This window comes from Mercenaria mercenaria, chromosome 8 (assembly GCF_021730395.1).
Source record: "Mercenaria mercenaria strain notata chromosome 8, MADL_Memer_1, whole genome shotgun sequence".
Lineage (NCBI taxonomy): Eukaryota > Metazoa > Mollusca > Bivalvia > Venerida > Veneridae > Mercenaria > Mercenaria mercenaria.
Window position 1 is genome coordinate 15,099,018 of NC_069368.1, and position 21,726 is coordinate 15,120,743.

Genomic DNA, 21,726 nt, shown 5'->3' on the forward strand with positions numbered 1-21,726 from the left:
TGATCAAATATTTGTCCAATACTACAACACAATATTACAAAGCGTTTGACGCGCCATTTCGATTCCGAGAGCACGCGACAATTCCCGCCTATTTCAAGTGACAAAAAGCACCTCGCCTACAAATTATCTTTAATACAATAATACATTGATATAAAGAACTGTTAGCAAATGAGCAATATTTCAATATTTGTTAAAATGTGTTATTTATTAGCCTCTTTTAGACTCCTTAATAGACTTCGAAATAATATACAAAGTTTATTTCATACCTTTCGAGTAGTTAACAAAGGTTGTTATTAACCGAGTGGACGTTTCTTTTTTATTCCGCAACAATTGCTAATTTTATATTTTGTAAAAGGTATTTGCACCCACTTCACTTTAATTATGAAGTTGCAACTTTGGTCCCTATAATAAGTTACAAAAAAAGTCTTTTTTTCAAAGCCCATTGAAAAGAATGTTTTGAACGTAAAGCGTGAGCGACGTTATATTCTGGTATGATAGTCTTCAAACAGAAAAATTAAAAACATTTGTATTTCATTCTATTTACTGGGGTACACAATAAAGTTAAGATGTACATTTGTACAGCCATTGTCTTGCGGCATTTATTCAATTACTACACGTACATTTCACTCTTTGGCTTATATTAGTCAGGTTTGGACATGATTGTAACAGTTATAGAGGGCTGAATAGGTCACTTTTGAGAAAGCGACTGAATTCCCAGAATGCTTCATTTAAATGGAACGGTGGATATCTGGCCATAGCTCAGGGATGTGTTTTGAAGACGGACAAAATAAAATACCCAGTAATTAAAATTAGATAAAAGGTAGAGAGGGGACAGCAAATATTCTTATTTGAGCACTGACATCACCGTGCCACTTTGACTTGATATCACTGAAATCTGGTATTGCATGTCGTCTTATGGTTAATATTTGAAAATCCTTACAGATTTAGTGTGATTCAGTGCGGAAAGGATAATTCATCTCCGCCTTTAGACCGTGACCTTGAACTGGCATAACCAAGGTTGTGTTTTGCACCTTGTTACACGATTAACATACTAGTATGTTAAAAAAGTCATTTTAGGGTGTAAGTAATCAAAACGTGGACACGAGTAATTGCTACTTTACTTTTAACCGACATGATCAAAAGTTGCGTTGTGCACATCGTCTCATTTTGGTGAACAATCTTGTCATGCACACCTTTTGGGCAATCGACAAGGTCATATAGTTGCTAATTATTATGCATTTTCATACTTTCCAAGTTCCCGTATCCTTTGAAACAACCGCCAATCTGAAATTACCATGTCCAATATGAATCTTTCAAGTAGACAGTATGCCGAAATACGTGCAATCACAGGTATTCAGCTTGTTTGTTTGGTCAGTAACGACGACACGTTACTCCAGAATGTGGCACCAAGTACCAAATTCGGCCGATTCGGGTAGTTATTACCAAAGTACTACGTACAATTAGTTGCAGCAAGATGTGTTTTAACCTGACTATAACCCATGTCTGTATATTTTTCACTTTTTACAGTTCAAATTCTCATTTTGACGTTTTGCTGTCAATAACTGAGTAAAATTCTTTCTCTTGCACTGGCTATAGTCTGTTAATTATACCCGAAAGGGAAGTTAAACAGTATTCGAAGACAGATAGGTATATTTGTGGCAAATCATTTTAAAATCCTTCCAGAGGTTACTTTACCTCTATTTCAAATTTACCTTTGATCACGCTTTGAACCGACATGGCAAAAATGGGCTAAGACTACTTCTTTGAGACAGATCGAAGGGGTCTATTGGTAATACTGTCAGACTACAAAGCCAGGGGTCATGAGTTCGAGCCCACGCTCCTTCAACTTGAATAACTAACATTGGGACAAGTATGGATGCTTTACAACTGGCACGCTAATGAACAAAAGAAATTTCTGGAATTAAAGCGTCTTCCGTATCTTGCACTTTCCTTACAGCTTACAATACTAACTCCTTGCGGAATCGCCAGTATGTGCTACTGGTGGCGACTACAAATAAGTTTCCAAAACAACTGTACTTATTTGTAATTTTGGGGACCCTCGCAAAGCATTCGATTGTATCAATATAAGAAAACTATGGAAAAGTTAAGAAAACTATGGAAAAGACACACCATTTGAAATGCGATATGCTTATAGTGTATACCTGCATATTATTTATGACGAATAAGTACATCGACACATACGAATTTCGAAACGTACTAACAGACGGACATGTGAAGCGATATCTCACCATAATCACCCATGTTAACGATTGTAGGAAAACAAACGGACAAATTTATCAAACACATTACATTACAAATGTACTTTATATTTAGTGTTTTGAAAATATTTAGAAATGTTAGTAAACAGTAGTACAACTTTCAATCAAATGCATGCACACCGCATTTATTTTCAAACATGCTATACTCAACCGAGGCGCCTGGTGTAAATTATCTTAAATGAGCAGTCAATTCAATATATCAAATTTGAAAATAATCAAAATACAGTTAATCGGTCAATTCATTGAACACAAAAGAAAATAATATCAAATCTATTTTCAAAAAGCTTTTTGTAAACATTAAGACCGAAAACGCATCAAAGCCGCTTTTCATTGAGTATTTTATAAATTGGGTATGCCTTGAATGATGATTCAAATGTCAACAAAAAAGTGGCTACAGCCTTATTGTGAAGGCAGTAAGGCTTCAAAGTCTAGTTAAACAGTTATCTTTTGACATATTTTAATTAATTCGATTAAATCAGATTTATTTGTAAGGATTGTCCTTAAAGCTCGAGATCTCTGAAAAGGAGAAAAATAAAAGAACAGTTTATGTACACAAAGTCTCTACCCCGCCGACATTAATAACCCTATCACTTACTGTCGCACCGGCATTTCATGCCGTCGCTTCTGTCAGTAGACATAATTCAGCGCAAAACCCAGTGTGTTAAAACCCCAGCATGCGAGCACAATTCTTATATCGAACTTTGATTAAGCTACATTCTAGACATGGTCGTCAAGCTGATTTGTTTTACCATGGAACTTGGTTCATGTGTCTGACTTTTATTTGACTATGAATGGACTGAATGTTATTCCGTAGTTCGTTGCTAGTCACACTGAATCATTTTTACCCCGTTAAGTTATACGGAACTGATCGGCAAGTTCCGTGCGATTACGTCGTATCCTCCGTGTGCAATTTCGGCACCCTCCGGTCATAGCAGTTAATTATTTTTCATAACAACTGGAGACTGCTGAAATTGCATACGTACTACGTAAACCAACGGAATTTGCCGAACGCCATTACGGGACAGTTATCTAGGAAAACATGGCGGTTTAAAAAACCAACACAGCATCCTTGCAAAAGAAAACAACTCAGTGTCACTATCCGGCATATCTAAAAAACATCCTGTATCTTGTCTTGTTGGAACAAAATCATTGATAATGACAAATAAAAACTTGAACAAAAATAAGCTACATAAACATGCTGTGAATCCAATATAAAATTAGAAACTGAAACAGGCATTTTACAGATTTGTAAATAAGGACGTAATAAAATGTAACAAGTAACTCACCTTTATAAAACATAACTAAACAGCGTATGGAACTGTCTCTTGTGAATATAGGATTAATTGAATTATGCATTGCTTTCAAACCACACATCTACTCTAGAAAAGACAACGTCAGAATAGAAACTTCTTCAAGTTGTATATGGTGTTTAAATTTGTATGTCCTGATGAACAATACTATAGTAAACATCATTTTACTGGGTTTGGGTGTTTCCTCGGCTGATACTAATTATTTAAATATCTTTCTAGTAACATATATCACACAAAGGGTACATATTTGCAATAACTTTACTTCACATGAAATTTGTTCGGCTACAGCAAACTTAATGGCATCTGTAGTGGGTGTTTACCTCTTCTGTGTTTTCGTTTTTTTTCGTAAAATCAGATATTTTGAGCTTGTCGATTGCCTTCTTTATAACCCTTAATTGATTCAGTTTCATTCAGTGACACATCTAATTGGCAAATACCACAATTACTGTAGAACTCAACAGCCAGTTCTTTCCCATTGGCCAACAGCGTTCAGCTCTTCTATCTCCCGCCTTCTTTTGTTGTCGAACAGCAGTTCGTCAAATCATTGACGATGAAATGTTTGTCATATTTTAATGACATACCGCAATATATTAAGATGTTTTTGTTAGCGAAGGAAGTCGACAAAATTTGATTTTATGACATTTGTACGACAGAATAATCGGATTTTCTGTGGACAGGGAATCGTAAAGATTATTTCACTGATTAAGGGAACCCATTTTCGGCATATTGTTTTATCTGTCACGTAAATGAGCGTGGAATAGACGTCAAATTTAATCCAAGACGGCACGAAAAAACGATTATAAACGGGAACCATTGAGGCAGATTAGACAAGAATTGTGTTTGCTTGATTAGAACATCATTTAGAATATTGTTTCGTTGCTTGATTTATGTTCTCAGGGATATACGAATGGAGAGATTGGTGCTTTTTCTTGGCATTAATTAATTCAGATTTATAGTTCTCCAGACACATTTTTTTGTCAAATTTATCAATCTTTCCTTGTTATATTGCCATAAAACATACATTGTGACATATATTTTGTTGAGTTAAGCTCTTCCAAAATTTCAAAAAGACAGAAAAGTTTATTTTGTGAGATTAATCTAGACAACTGTTAATTCATTAGAGAAAAATACTCGTTATTTTGTAGATTTTCTAGATATAAGAATAGTCTAGAAATTATTTTGGATTTATTTTCCAATGATTGTTTTACAAAATTAACTGGGAGAAAAAAAGTTCAGTTGAAAGTTGAAAAAACGTGGGATCAGCGGCGCTTTGACGGAACGTAAAACTGTGGTGAACCAGCAGCAGATGTTAGACGTACAGATAGAAGTGTTTTGTAAATAAATGGCTGCCAGTGTTGGGAACCAATTTCCGGCATTTCACAGTATTGACGCATTGTTAGGCGGGCCGGAAGCCGCCATGTATGGACAACAATACATGAGACGGTTTCCTCTAGAAAGGAATGGATTGCTAGACAAGGCTTTAGATATAAAGCCACACAAGGTGTTTGGACCTGGGTCTCAGCTGAATGGACAGAATGATGCCATACAGAAACACAAAAAGGACACAGGTAAAGTATTAGCTGTTTCAATTAAAGACAGTGTTTCAGTTATACCTTGCAGGTCTGAGTCATCTTATAATTAGGAGATGAATAATTTCAGTAAAATGATTCTGGTGCGTTATTCATACAATAAAAATTACTGAAATATTTCGGGCTTTTTTCGATTGTGCGATTGGTGCGTTTAAGTCTTCTCGTGGTTTTGGTTGCGAAAATACTAGAAGAAGCTGGAATAAAATGAATTAATGTCATTGTAACAAGCGCAAATATTTGATATTTTCGAAAATGTGCGTTGATGTTTAAATAAGAAATAATGTTGTTTTTTAATGTGTTATTATATTCCTTTGAATAAGTTGCTTAGAAATTTGGAGTTCATATGTTATTAGGGGTGCTCACATTTGCATTTCCATTCTGTAAAACTGAGCAGTTACATCCAAGTTGCGAAATATAGACATAATATCAAGAAAACATAGAAGGCAATAAGCTAATTAATATTTTGTTAAAATGTTGACACTATGTTTTGACAAACGCAATTTCAGTAAACGTAGCACAGAACCGGTTCAATCTACTGGGCTGTGGTTACAACGGAATACAGTTATTTTATGATAAGAAAAATTCTTTGTAACTTATATTTTTATTTTACTTCATGTATATATCTGAGATAGCATTGGGACATCACGGTGCTGTCGTATTTAATATTTTTCGAACAGCTGCGAAATAAGAAGTGTTGCAATACCTATAAATCATTTTTAAAAATATACCAACGTTCTGAAATATACGTCTCATATCCTTTTTTATTTCTTTAATTATAACTGTCTGTTAGCTATTAACCCTTATCATGCTGGACACAAATTATTCTGCCTTTGCGACTAGTGTAGATGATGATCAGCCTGCACATCTATGCAGTCTGATCATGATCTGCACTGTTTGCCATTTTGGTAAGCACCCCTTTTAACAGTTAATGGTACTGTCCAAATTAAAAGATACATACTGCCTGGCTACCTGTCCCTTAGTAGAGAAGACTGTATTTTTGTTGCGTCATCTCTTTTTTTCAATATGCCGTAAATATTATTTTTAATTATTTTACCATTTCCTACAAAGTTTTAGTTAATTTTCCCACTGATTTTTTTCATGCAAGCATTTTGCTTTAAAACTAAACTATTTTAAAGGTCAAATGCGCGTTTTTAATGCAAGAGTCCACGTTCAGTTTCATTAGAAACATTTTACTTTTTGCACATTTACCCTTCAAAATCAAAGGGCTTTAAATTTAGATATGAAAAGTAGCTCTATATGACAAATCTGTCATATATAAAATCACGTCTTTAACTGAGTTTCAATCATAATAACATTTGAGTTCGAAAAATGGCTTCAGGGTTGAATTTGTATTCTATTCTTATTTGTTCTTTGTAGTGTTTGCTTAACCATTTGTCGCCCTTTGTACTTAAACAGTTGAAATATAATAATTTGAACAAAATATTATGAGTATTGATATAAAAGGCTTTGAGCATTAATTTAATTTCTATTGTATTCCTTTCAGAACAAACTGAATATTAAAATGACCAGTCATAAGTTATTTTATTGTCCTCAGCCCTTGTGACATTCCTTGTGGAGATTAAATGTCAGCTTTTTCTTTTCAAGATAATGTCATATTTTGAACTTCAAGGAAAGTTTTAACCATTCACTTGACAATGTACCATTTGGAAATATCTTGTACACCAGTTGTAAGATTTAGATATATAAGCTATATACATTATAATTTTGCATAAGAAGGCAAAACCACAGGGATCATGTACCATTTCAGAATGACCAACATTGTTGCAGATGGTGGTTAGACAATGTCTCTGTATGGTGTTTTTAGGCGGACAAGGCTACTATATGATTTTTCTAAGGTGGACAAGGTCAATATTTGGTGCCTCTAAGGTGGACAAGGTCAATATACGGTGTTTCTAAGAAGTGAACTGTATCAATACGGGGTACATAACGGCGTTTCTAAGAAGGGCAAGGTCACTATATATATATGAATATGTTAGTCACAATATATCATAATAGAGGTTATAGCGATTGTATACTATGTTTTAAGAGTCGCGTTGTATGTTGTTTCTAGGAAATATAACGTCACATTGTACCTGGTGTGTCAATATGACTGTTTCAAACTTTACCAGTAACGTTTCTATTCAAAGAAAAAGATTTGTTTCCAGAAATACGTGTCTTTCAAATAGAATTTTCGTTTGAAATGCGGTATGTATAATTATGCACGGCAGCATTCATTAAAAAATGAAAAAGTAGTTTGGAGTTTTCTAGATATAATTTGAAGAAAGATATGTGAATACAATAATCTGTTATCAGTCTGAAGTAAATAGAAGAATGTTCATAAATATTTTAAAACTAGAGTCCTCAAATTTTTACTGGACATTTCATATTTTACAGTTTGTCTTCTCCCTAAAATATTAAAAACAAGACAGTATATCTTACACCATAGTGTTGTCTTGTTTCAGTTTCCTTCGAATAGACATGTTTTTCTAAACGTTTTCTCATTTGATAACGTCAACAAAACAATTAAAAATAACAAATAAAGGTATTACTTACCATGCTTTTTTCACAAATGCAAAACTACCAAATAAAGGCGAAATACCTAAATCTTTTAAATATTGTTTGACTTTCTATAAATTGCTCATAGAACTTATCTCAGTACTAAACAAATTTGGCAAGAGTAGAAAGGTTAAGAGGTCAAAACAATAAGCAGAAAATGATCTAATTCTATACCACATATATTGACAATTTTCGTTCAAAATAAATTCCTAGATCCAGACTTTTGCAGCCTTTTAGAATGTGTAAAAATTATGAAAGGCCATATAACTCATTTGAAAGAAAAAATGGTTAAAATTCTAGCTAAAATTGCAAAAATCATGAAAAATGTTGGGTTTTCCACCTTCAAAATATGACGAAAATACTTTTTTTATATCATTTTTCAGGTTTGATCTATTATTAAGCATTCCATCTGAAAAAAAATAAAAGAAATCCCTACCAGTTGTTTCTTTAACACAACTTTAATAACTTTAACTTTTAAAAGCGGCATATTAAAAAAGGTTTAAAATTTCGAACCAACAGTCTGTGTACATTTAAATAGAGAAATGAAAAGATTATGCTGTGTGTTTCCATAATGAGTATAAACGCGATGAAACAGAAATAGAAGTATATTTGGTCAAGATCAATTACTATCATTGCAAAAATGTTTGCCACCCTTTGCCATGTCATATGACTTACATTAGAAACAACATGTGCCAAGTGTTAATAGCTATAGGATTAAGGTTTAGAAATGCGGAGTTTTAAGGGGTCCGAGAGTTTAACTGAATTTTTTTAGCGAGTTTATTTCAAATGGTGCTGTCTGGCTGATTTGAGTGTGAAGCAATCCATAAATTTTGAAAGAAAGCAATTTGAAAAGGATTAAAGCTTGATATTTGACGGTCTTAATTAAGTTTTGCGAGTGCAGTGAGCTGGTGGCCGTTGGAACTTCTACACTGTCTTTCTTGACTTATTCTACTTAACTGTAGTTAACAGATCAACATTACAAGTAAAAACATTTTAGCTGACATTTCAACCGAACCTGAATGTTTTTATGTTAAATTTGATTTTGTATAACATAATATCATAATCATCTTGTTTGTATCAATTGTGTTTGTATTATTCGGGTACTACATAATTATTATTTTTTATTATCAGAGCATCAGAAATTGTTTTCAACATCTGCGAAGGACCAGGCTCAGAAGAAAAGGGAGAAAAGTAGTGTTGATAATGAAGAATCGGAAGCGCGTAAAAAGACCAGGCGAAACCGGACTACTTTTACGACATATCAACTACATGAACTTGAGAGAGCGTTTGAAAAATCCCATTACCCAGATGTATACAGCCGCGAGGAGCTGGCGCTAAAAATAAATCTTCCAGAGGTTCGAGTTCAGGTATTGGTTTCGTACGTTACAATAATTCAGTTCCTTTTTTATTTTATAATTAAATCTTTGGGACATCATTTTCTGTACATTTTGAGTAATCTAATGATAACCATGAAAGACAGTTATTATAATATTTCTTCTTGCAAAAATAAAAATATTGAGATGTCACGTAATACATAATAAAAATATTTTGTTTTTAAAAAAAATGTTCCAATACATTTCTGTTGAGAAATAAGCATTTTACTCAATGTCAAAATTCCTCATACAATCAGCATGACTTAGACGAAATACATATGAAGTGCCACATCATTATTGATTCATAGTACCAAATTTCATTAACAACTTGGGACCTCATTTTGGACTACATTGCATTAACACTGAGGAGTCATTTCCTGTTTGGTGTAAATAGAATGTAGGGAGCTGCCTTGTTAAAGTGGCGTACCTCCAGATATGGCTCACAATATAACAAAAATTCTAAAACAGATAGCAACATCTATATAATATAAAAATCACAAGTAAGTACCATTATTGTTGATATCATCATTTTTAATAATATGCTGTGGGGATTTTTTTTTTGTGCAAAAAAGTAATATTTTGAAACAATCTTATAGATGAATTTACAGTGAAAACACATATATATTCAAACTATATTTTAATTAAGGCACTGAAAGAATAATGTATTATACTGATTTTCAGTAATAATAATAATAATAATAATAATAATAATAATAATAAAGCCTTTATTTAACGAGGAAAACTCATTTGACGAAAAACATCAATCTTCCATGAGGCCCTCAAAACAATACATAACATATACATCTAAAATATTTACATGGTACATTGTAACATATAGAAGACAGACAAGTGCATTTAAGGGTGGCCAACCCACGTGACTTTTCGGTATAGCACACACTCGATAGGTAACATTTTATCGTTTTTGTTATTTGACGGATTTCAATGAGATAAAAGCGTTGAGGACAGGAAATCTAGTGCTGTCCTCGGCGCAAAGAGTCTGCCACACATTCTCAACATTAATTTCAAAAACTTCACCCAAATCCCAGTGTGCACGCTACCTACATATTTGGTCCGTGAAGAAAACATTTGGCCTAAGTGTTTGAGAAATGTACTGAGATTGTCTGACAGACGTTTTGTGTCAATAGTCACTCGTTTTCCTGTCTTCGACACTTTTATCAAAATCTACCAAGTAATAAGGAAATTATATGCAAAAAAAAAGACATCTATAACGGGCGATTTCTTCCTGTGTACGATACCGAAATGTCACGTGGGTTGGTCACCCTGTTTACAGCTGATATCAACAAACGCCTGTGCAGAGAATTGCATTTTCATCAAATAGGATGGCGTTTTTTTCTTCTTTTTTTTTTCTTTCTTTTACGTGTTTTTTTTTTCAAAATTACACTAAATTCATTGATATACGTCTTTTATATTCCCTCGCCTATGATAACTAAGTACTGTTTGTGTTCGGCTGAACGAATTTTCACATTTTATATTAAAATAAACTTATTTTAAAAAATCGCTGATAAAAATGATGTGTGCATCTGGTTCCTGAAGAGACTGCTTGATAAAAATGACAATATTTTCAATAAATAGCCTGCACCGTATGTTGAATGTGTTGGCGGTATTTGGATATTTGCTATTTGAATCCTTAGCAACATCCATTGTCGTCTTGTATGATACATAAGTGTACATATGCATGGCACACGCGTAGCGCTAGCAGTAATTACACGTTTGATAATGTACCTTCACCAAATATTGCATTAATATCGTATCTGTCAGCCGCCAAACACTGCGCGGATATTGTATCAGTTAGCAACATCGCGCGAATAGTTAGCGGAAAGGCAGGCTCGCCAAACAGAGCACGGATGTCGTATGAGACAGGGGAATTGGCAGGGATATCGTATCAGTTAGCGGTATTGGCATTTCACCAGACACCGCATGGATATCGTATCAGTTAGCGGTGATTGCATGTTCACCAAACACCGCATGGATATCGCACAGTTAGCGGTATTGGCATGTTCACCAAACACCGCATGAATATCGTATCAGTTAGCGGTGATGGCATGTTCACCGCACACTGCATGGATATCTTATCAGTTAGACGAAATTTGGCATGTTCACCAAACACTGCACGGATATAGTATCAGTTAGCGGAAATGGCATGTTCACCAAATACCGCACGGATATCGTATCAGCTGGAATGGCATGTTCACCAAACACCGCATGGATATCGCACCAGTTAGCGGTATTGGCATGTTCACCAAACACCGCATGGATATCGCACCAGTTAGCGGTATTGGCATGTTCACCAAACACCGCACGGATATCGTATCAGTTAGCGGTGATTGCATGTTCACCAAACACCGCACGGATATCGTATCAGTTAGCGATATTGGCATGTTCACCAAACACCGCACGGATATCGCACCAGTTAGCGGTACTGGCATGTTCACCAAACACCGCACGGATATCGTATCAGTTAGCGGTGATGGCATGTTCACCAACCACTGCACGGATATCGTATCAGTTAGCGGTATTGGCATGTTCACCAAACACCGCGCGGATATCGTATCAGTTAGCGGTGATGGCATGTTCACCAAACACTGCATGGATATCGTATCAGTTAGCGGGGATTGGCATGTTCATCAAACATCGCACGGATATCGTATCTGTTAGCGGGATTTGGCATGTTCACCAGACAATGCACGTATATCGTGTCAGTTAGCGAGTTTTGGCATGTTCACCAAACAATGCACGGATATCGTATCAGAAAACGGTGACGGCATGTTCACCAACCACTGCATGTAATCGTATGAGATAGAATAGAACTTCTTACATAAGACTCGAGAACAGTAAAATCTTAGAACCTGATTTACTCACTTAGAGATCAAATTTGCCCCAAAATATCGTAAAAATAATATATATCGCATTAGATCACGCATCTTTTATTGTTTACAAAGCAGTAATCAAATAAAAATACTCCTGTCGTCCTTTCTTTCTATTGATTGAATTTCCTTTCCGCGCTGAAAATGTCAAAATCACAAATCAAAGACTTTAACAGATTACGGGGCCCTAATGAGCTAATGGGGTTATAATGAGATGTAGAAATGTCCCTTTTAGCTTCCCTATCATCCAATCTCTTCAACCAGACTAGTCCTGCTTCGAGAGGCCTTAATTGATTCTTATACGGTAATTTACTAAAAGGCACAGATAATGAAATTTATTTTATGCATCTCAAATTCCAAATTAATACTGTTGGTTGTGATAATATAAATTTGCGAAATCCTCCCTAATTTGTCTGGTTCCCAATAACAATTGGGTCTTTACACCGCAAGTCAAACATCTTTATTAATGCTTTATTGGGTACAGTCGCCTAATTCCACAGGGCTTTTCCTAAAGTTTAGTTCGATTTGTTTTGTTTTATATAGTATTAAGTAAACAAAGTGCCAAGTTTGGTCAGACGTTTATTGCATCAAATCAAATGTAAAAGACATTTCAACCCGGCCAGTCCATTTTAATTAGCTGTAATGACATTATTTTTCGGGCCATCAACATTGGCATGGGAATGAGAAGGAAAAGAAATTAATTTTACTGGAGTCATATATTGCCGGTACACTTTTCACAGTACTGTGGAATTCCCGATATATTTTGACTGGGATTTCTTTAACAAATAATCTAAAACATTTTTTTTTTATATAAAATAATGGGACTTTTATTTACTTTGGTTCTTGGGTTATGACAGTTCTTAAATACTTTATCACAGAATATGTCTCAGTATTGGAGTATGATTCAATATTACGAGGGCGATGGTCTCGGTGCTGGAGTATGATTCTATATCACGGGGGCGTTAGTCTCGGTGTTGGAGTATGATTCTATTGCACGAAAGCGATAGTCTTGCTGTTGGAGTATGATTCTATATAACCAGAGCGATACTCGGTGTTTGGGTATAATTCTATATCATGAGGGCGATAGTCTCGGTTTAAGAGTATGATTCTACATCACAAGGGCCATAGTCTCGGTGCTGGAATATGATTCTATACCATGAGGATGATAGTCTCGGTGTTAGAGTATGAGATCTATATCACGAGGGTGATAGTATCGGTGCTGGAGTATAATTCTATAGCCCGATCGCGATAGTCTCGGTGCTACAGTATGATTCTATATCACAAGGGCGATAGTCTCGGTGCTGCAGTATGATTCTATATCACGAGGGCGATAGTCTCGGTGCTGCAGTATGATTCTATATCAAGAGGGCGATAGTCTCGGTGAGGCAGTATGATTCTATATCACGAGGGCGATAGTCTCGGTGCTGCAGTATGATTCTATATCACAAGGGCGATAGTCTCGGTGCTGGAGTTTTATCTATTTAATTTATATCCCGAGGGCAATAGTTTCGGTTTTAGAGTATAATTCTATATCACGAAGGCGATAGTCTCGGTGCTGGGGTATGAAGCTGTATTACTGCGCAGTTAGACGTTTAAAAACTTGATGCAAATAAGTTTTTGTTGATCGGTGTAAACAAAAATTTCCCATCTATATCCAAGAGTGTTTTTTTTTTAAAAAAATCTCAATATTAGCGTCAAATAAATAAAGTCTACTCTGAAGACAAGATAATTTCTTCACCGGTCAAATTTGTAATAGATGCTAAATAAGTAAAGATTGTGTCGTGGCAGATAGTGTCTTTAAAAAAAAACTATTTGAAAAACGGCAATTTTGACAAGTCCCTGTGAGATATTTTCGCAACTAACTGGTACAGCTGGAGTGGTACGCGGTGTGTCGGGCCTTGGGCACTTTTCTCCGCTCAACAATGGTAGGCGGGGGTTGCTCTAACACGGTATCGTATTTAGAGGACATCAATTATACGTTGAAAGCTAAACAGTCGGAAAATGATGCTTGGCTGTTGAAACATTATAATGGGACTGGAGTGACTCTTACAGGACAGTTAATTAAGCCAAACCACATCATTTACTAGTGGAGTTTAGGAAATCTGTCGGGCTTTATGATATGATCAACAACAATGGACTGTGTCCGACTGTCTAAATGTTTTTCAATACGCACAATGTATTAATATCTTATTACAAATTTTCGTACAATATTTACTATAACAGAAAAGTAAAATGGTGTTGACAAGCTGAGATATCACGTGCTGTTGACAAACCTTTATATGCGCGTTTCATGGCTAAACGTACAAGTATAAACGGCTTTTTAATGCATAATTAAAACGGAAAAACGCTTTTCAACACAATATTAATTTAACTGACCTTTTTACATGCTTAATTACAGAATGATTATTGTTCCCTTTAAAAGATCTACAGAATCCCTCGGGATACGCAAATCAATTGTTAAATATAAATAAATATCTATTTATTCTTTGGGATAATTTTATTCTATTCGTATAGATTATGCGTATGTTATAACGCGTAAAAAGCATGCGGTGCCCCTAGATTAAAATCCTTGTATGTTTTTATTGTAAGTTTATTTTCACTTAATGCAGACATTCTACGGCTATGATCATGTCTGTCGAATTTGTGAATGGTTTTATAAACACGCAAGCAGGAGATGACTAACATATAGTAGTATGGTGGTGAATAAAATTGTTTCGGCGGGTAGGTCAGATATCAAAACTTAAGAAATATAGGGAAATTATTACTTCAAAGAAAATATTAAATAAAAAAGGTCTGTCTTCCCACTGGTTTCAGATTTTGGTGTGTCCATATTTTCTAGTATTGTTGTTTATTTTCAGGTGTGGTTCCAAAATAGAAGGGCAAAATGGCGCCGTCAGGAAAAACTTGAAAATGCTAGTTTTAAACTATCTGAGAGTTTTCCATTATCATCAGTTTCAAGCAGGTCATCAAATGCCGTCCTACCACTGGATCCGTGGATGACGTCACAATTAACGACCAATAACATCGGCCCTAGTACACAACTGCAGATCACACCTCAATCAACGAATCAAAATGCTGCTTACGCTCAGTTTCTTACATCACAAACATTTTCTGGAACGTCATCTGCAAACGTCAGCACAGCAATACAAAATTTATTTGGCGGAATCTCCCGAATGGACGACGGAGATCCACGGAACTCGAGCATTGCTTCTTTGCGTCTTAGAGCACGTGAACATATGGAGCATTTGGAACGGAAATATCATTTATAAATTTGAAACGTTCAATATTCATTTGCACCATTTGGCAATATATTTGAACAATCATTCACAAATGCATTCTCTACTGGCTATGGGGCCGTAAACTGCCGGAAAAAAAATGGAAAGCCAGTGTTACAGTGTAAAAAGTGAAACTGGTTGCGTTGTGAACCTGACATGTATTATTAATTTAACTTTTACTTTAGATCTTTGATTATTTGTGTTAGTACTGTGCTGACAGTAACTGTTTTATGAACATAATATTTATGTTATTATCACTGAAGTTTTTCAACATTTTTATGACATGAAAATGAATAAAAATCAATTTCATTTCATGTGAAATGGGACCCGTTTCTCATAAGACTCTAATACAAATTACAGCAGCTCGTACTTTGACTTGACAAGTTTTAACATGCAGATTTCTGTCAAATGATTTCCTCTTTTATTTGGACAGAATGATAATATTTTAATCTTCAACATGCTTAATAAACAGGTCATGCTCATGCGATTTCCCTAAGTACACAATTTAAATCGGAGTTCAGAAAACTGTGTGAAACGATTGTCAATTAAAGTCTGGCAACATTCAAATACATAAAATAAACATAATATATACGTACAAAATTTTAATATTAATATTTCAATGTTTTATCTTATTTTTTAATCCTTTATGTACTCGTAAATGACATAACGTTACGTGCATTTTTAATTTCCGGTACCATTCTTATTCCTTTACATTGCTTGTCTGTCAAATATATCGCCACCATTCAAGGTAGAGACAGCTTTAACAAGATAATACAAATTTCCGACTGTTTGCCCTCTTAATTTGTCTATGACCGTCTCCAGTAAATTGGTACCCAAAGGATAAGCAACCTCGAGTGTTTAAGATGTTTTCACAAGCTGGTTTTGAAGTGGGAGGGCCCATGGTTCGCTACTGTTTGAACCAACAGACGCAAGGGCGCCTAAAAAGACAAATTGATATTCATTTGCTCTCCACTCGCAGCGACTAACAATCGCTGACAATACAGTACAGGTACTTTATACGCCCAAATTATTTGGATTTCTTGACACACACTTTTTTGTTATTGAAACGTACTTGTATCCTTAATTATGATGTTATGTGAAGAGTATAGAATTTAAGAACATGTTCTTCAAAAGGATGATTATAAAAAGATAATTTAATCAAACAGGCCAACTCTCCACGTGACTCCCATTGAATGTGGTTGATGTAATTTTTACGAGAGTTAAATATGAGCAGAGTATAATGATCCGACCGAACACCCATCGTTTTTTAACAGGGATAATTTCTTTCACAAATTATAGATGTCTTGAAAGCGCAGTGTCTAATTTAAACCGCATACAAAACACAATTGTAAAACGAAAGAGACTATGAATCAAGTCGGATCGAATTTTTATATCTTAATCATTTAACAGCGTATCAAATTTATTTTACGGATATACATTTACTGTTTAAGAGAAAATTGAGTTTAGCCTGGCTATGTTGCTGATAATATTGGTTCTAAACACTTGGCACCAAATTCGTATCACCATCTTTTACGGTATTACGATGCAAAACTGCGATGCTTACTTTTTAGGCGAACGCCAGACTATTATTACCACAAATCGAAAGTCACAAAGATCAGCCAATTGTTGAGACTGACAACATAAAATCATTCCGTGCCAATTCAAATAGTTCTGTCATGTATATCAGTTTTACCATGGATTTGTTACAAGATTGTTAAACTCACCTGTTTCAACAAAAACCATTATTTTAACCATTTACAATCGTGTTTTCTTTTCAAGAAAAAAATATTTCAAGGTAAAAACGGAAGTTTATGAAGGCGTCGCTAATTACATATTTAAACTTACTACGCGTTTCTTTATTAGGCTGGTGTGACGTCACTCCTTGTTCATTCACTTTTGTATATGCATGGAAACATTTATTTTTAGATTTTGGGATAGTCTATTTCAAGTAAATGTAGTGCGAACACGATGTACACAAACTGTTAGAGTTAAAATCTTGCAAGTAGAGTTTTGGTAACAATTTTATAACTACTTACGAAACCTTAACAATATTTTAAATTTTCTTGGTGTTAGAAACATCGGAATAAATCTTGAAGATACATTAAAACTCTGACAGACATTAAAACGATGTCATTTTATATCCCTAATTTCAAGTAATGGATTTTTCTCTTGGCATAATCTGTTTTTAGATTTCTTGAGATTATTTAGGGGTTTTCCATGTTCTATTTTAGGGTATTTGCGCCTCCTGATAAAATCACGTTTCTCTTACATTACTTTGCTAAGTATATATATAGTTTTAAACTTGGTCAATTACAGGTATTAATTCGGAAAGTCAAGAGTTGGGTCCTAAGTCGATTGTCGGGCCACGAAGTGGAAAAGTGGGTCTTTTGGCACCCAACTGTTTTACCACTTCACCAATGGTCTAGGGGGGTTACCCCTATGAAGCTAATCTAATACATTAGGGAACGATAAGTGGTTTTCTTTGATTATAACTGATTGGTGGGTCAAAATTTTATATACAAATCTAATAGTGACTCTTTGATTAACCAAATATGAATATATATTTATAGGAGATATTACTTTGGCATTCAAATTCACAATTATTTACTAGAACTTGATAAAAAAACGCAGGTCTTTTCAACCTTATTAATGTTCATACATAATGTAGGGGATTGCATATCGAAATATAGATTTTCTGTTTGTTACCTTTATAATTTATCTGATATTAGATCCCTAAAAGTAAAATATCTTTATAAAATCATGAGTAAAAGAAGTAAGCTTCTTCATAAACATATATTAACGTTGACTCTCAAAATATGCAAAATCGTTATCAAAATTCAAGAGTAAACACCGAAAGTTTATTCATAAACGGAGGTTTAATTTGGCAACGTAGGGTATCTTTACTTCTTCCTTTTTAGTTCCTCTGTTTCTGGTTATTGTTCTTTATAATACACAAATGACACCAATTTTATTTGCAATGTTCCTAACCAATAGGAAATCTTGTCTTGCTCTGCAATATTTGCTTGTTTGTATCCTCTACAACATACAAATTGTAAGCAATTTCATTGCCCGTAGGATAGTTTTCTAAACACAGTATATTGATATGAGCTTTTACTTATCACTGCTTATTTATATTTTTATGCAAACCCAGGCTATATTAAAGTCAATGAACAAACTTTGCTTTTAAGTGTTGACTTTGGAACCATGGTGGAGCCAAGAACAAAGTTACAAGCGTTGCATAAACCTGTTTAAATTAACCAATGATATGTTTGCCGACGGTGCCCGACTGTGTTCCTTTCATAGTTCACTTTGCCATCGTTTGTCTATACGTTTTACTTCATTTATATTGTGTACATATGTTTATGTGTATACATCAATACATCCACTGCTTCGGGGTTGAGATTTGATGGGACTGCGTTCTCGGGGCCTAATTTTCTCTGTTAGATATTAATCTTTCCGTTTTGCAGATTCCACAGTGAAAATTAATTGCCGTTTTTCTCACTAATTGTGTTATCCATAATGGAACAAACACAATGCGTTTTTTTGCACCAGCTTTAGTCTGTAATATCCTAACACTACCTTTCTCAAGTTAATCAAGATGATTCCGCACAACAATACCCTATGCTCGCCTTAGTTTGATATGGAAAACCCATAAAATTAAGATTTTGCAAACATCTTTCCCGCACAGTTTCATCCAGTATTTTGTGGTAGCCAGCCTTTCTGTACTTTCAGTACTTTGATTTCTTAATGTCGCCCTTAGGTAGAAAGGGCGATTGCACGATTGTACGATGTACCAAAAAAAAAAAAAGGAAAAAAAAAAAAGATTACACGATCGATGCGACAGTACGATGTTAACATCACATTATCGTATTTCCGAAATATAATTCAATTAAATTGTCTTACGGCCCAAAGAACTATAGTGCGACTTAAATAATTAAATAATATAGCGGAAACACGATGGTGGAGTGCGAGTGTTGATATCATGTCTTCGCATCGTGTTGTAGAGAATCTTCTCGAACTGTCTTGTGAGTATGGTGTATAAGGTAGGCTATTCTACCGTGAACTTTTAAATATCGTCACCAAAACTAAAACTAACTAGCCCTCTTTCCTTGTTTATGTCAGGGGTGTTATATATTTCATTACATCTCATGAACAAACTCATCCAATTTGTTTCTGTTTTTTTTTTATTTGTTTCTGCTTGGTTGCATTCAATGCTTCCAAAGGATCTACAGATTTCATTATATATCATATTGCAATAATTTGCCAAAATACAAATGCATACAATCAGTTTACGGCCCATTTTATTGAAACTGATGACATACCAGAACATATCTGAATGGAACAAATAAAGGCTGTAAATTTACCTCAACAAATGAGAAACACAGGGGCAATAGTACATCAGGCAACATAAAACGTTTTGTCTACAGATATATACCCACACTATCATAATAAAGTCAGTCGAGTTCACACTATATACATGTATAATGATGATAACTGTTAGCCTTTTAAGAGCTGATCATTACTGATCGCAGAAATACGAGTATTTCGGCCGAACTCTTACTGGAGTATTATTATGCACCGGACCAAGTACTCGATCGACAAAACAAAAGGAACAGACAACAAGTTTTAATAACAGAAAGAATACAATAGATATTTCATATATACAAACAAATAAATTAATAGTTTTCTAAGAAAAACAATTGGCTTCTTAAAGAAAGATTTGAAAAACTCACACTGTAGCTCACCAACGTTCTAAAACTTCGAATTTATCGAAGGTTAATTTACTCGTCTAGGTTTCAATGGAATACTGTATGCAGAAAAGTTGTAATGGACGACTGCTGTGGGCATCTATCAAAAACAACAGAAAAGACACAGTGTTACATTTAAAAATTCAAAATGAAAGTTTTTATATAATACAAAGAACCAGTTTTCTAGTTCATGACCTTATATGATTTTGCGTCGTCTTCGTTTCTTTCTCCCCATTCGTATTTTTAGAAACTGATGCGCCGGATTCCACATTTTCCAATGGACGGGCTGTCCTGTTCGCAGTTGTTGACCGCGTTTTTGATGACGTAGACTGTGCCCTTGCTCGTTCAACGCATTTGCTCAGACCCAGAAGCTCTATGACACGCCCTCTGAATTTCGACGAACAAAGAACGTACAGAAAGAAATTGATAGAATAATTAAGCTGCTCAAATATTTGGGCTACCTCTCGCAGAATGAAAAATCCACGAGTGTTGACATCAAAGGCGCTTACATTTCTCCAGAAAGCCAAATTGTGGACTATGGTAATCGGCAGCACTAAAGCAACGTAGGCGACTACTATACCGATTAACATAGCGGATATCCGTATCGTCTCCGAGTCGGCCTTGTCTCCTGCAGCTCCAGCTAAATGCTTCCTTTTACGTCTTTGCAGTAGAAGTTTGATCACAATGACTGGAGTAAGTATTGCCATAATTATCATTGGGATCAACGAATAGAACGAGGAACCAGCGAGCAGGAAATCTCGGTACTTCTCCTTCGTTTCCGGATACGTCACATCCGGTTTGCATGTTCCGTCTACAATGATCGACGAAAATGTCCACACACCGTTATATGTGACAATGAATATGTAATCTATAGCGATCAATGCCAGGATGCTCTTCTTTGTTATGATCGTCTTCGTTTTAAATGGGAAAACCACAGCAACGAAACGCTCGAAGCATAGGATGACAATTAACCATGATGACGTCATCTTTCCGGTTTTGAAAATATGAAAGAACGCCTTACAGCCAATATCGGACATTGCCCTGACGTCATACCCAATTAGTTTGCGGAGAAACAACTTGTTAAATGGCTGTGTCAGCAGGAGTGTGGTGTCAGACAGGGCCAGCGCAATTAGAATGTATCGTGATGTCATGTTTGAGAATGATTTTGAGGCCATGGTGAAAATGGTCACTCCGTTACCGAAAAGTCCTATTACCAAAAATATCGGTGTAAGGACATAACTTGCAACGTAAAAACTGTTCTGCAATTCAGCAAAACTTTGTTTCGGTGGCGAAACCGTTGAATTCGTGGTGTTTAATTCGACGTCGTTGGGAAAGAAGTCCGTAAGGTTTACGTCAGCCATCGTCAGGTTGTCTGAGAATAACGCCATTTTGTTTGAAAATCTAGAGACACCTGAAATATATTAATGTTGCCGTAATACTTTAAAAAAACTTCTATGAATCATGTGACAAGTCTCTGTTTTAACTTCAGATATGAGGAATTACGGTTAAGAGATAGGATTTGAGACTAAAACGCCAAGCAAATAAAAAGACGTCACCTGACGACACTGAAACGTAGTCGTTTTGCATCGTTCGATTTCATTTTTGCAATTTGTGTCTTTAATTTGAAGGTTTTTTTTCTAGCGTTATTGAGAGTAAGGCCCATATGGTCAACCATACAGAATCTACAATATACCAGCAGAATCATACCTTC

General features: G+C 35.1%; 2 protein-coding genes across 2 annotated transcripts; one reads left to right on the forward strand and one right to left on the reverse strand.

Annotated features, from left to right (window-relative positions):
• Positions 1–4,185: 4,185 nt before the first annotated feature.
• LOC123565852 (retinal homeobox protein Rx1-like) lies at positions 4,186–17,909 on the forward strand. Its single transcript, XM_045359627.2, has 3 exons — positions 4,186–5,157; positions 8,866–9,101; positions 14,851–17,909. The coding sequence occupies exons 1-3, from the start codon at positions 4,932–4,934 to the stop codon at positions 15,259–15,261; spliced, it is 873 nt and encodes a 290-aa protein (XP_045215562.2). The 5' UTR covers positions 4,186–4,931; the 3' UTR covers positions 15,262–17,909.
• Positions 17,910–20,203: 2,294 nt separating this feature from the next.
• LOC123565490 (leukotriene B4 receptor 1-like) lies at positions 20,204–21,403 on the reverse strand. The gene has a single exon (XM_045359358.2). It carries the CDS (start codon positions 21,401–21,403, stop codon positions 20,204–20,206), a length of 1,200 nt encoding a protein of 399 aa, XP_045215293.2.
• Between the last annotated feature and the right edge of the window lie 323 nt (positions 21,404–21,726).

Excerpts from the sequence above, each read along its gene's own strand:
- LOC123565852 (XM_045359627.2), top strand. The coding sequence starts at position 4,932 with ATGGCTGCCAGTGTTGGGAACCAATTTCCGGCATTTCACAGTATTGAC. Across the intron at positions 5,158-8,865 it reads GAAACACAAAAAGGACACAG|AGCATCAGAAATTGTTTTCA; the intron begins GTAAAGTATTAG and ends TTTTATTATCAG. Across the intron at positions 9,102-14,850 it reads TTCCAGAGGTTCGAGTTCAG|GTGTGGTTCCAAAATAGAAG; the intron begins GTATTGGTTTCG and ends GTTTATTTTCAG.
- LOC123565490 (XM_045359358.2), bottom strand. The coding sequence starts at position 21,403 with ATGGCGTTATTCTCAGACAACCTGACGATGGCTGACGTAAACCTTACG.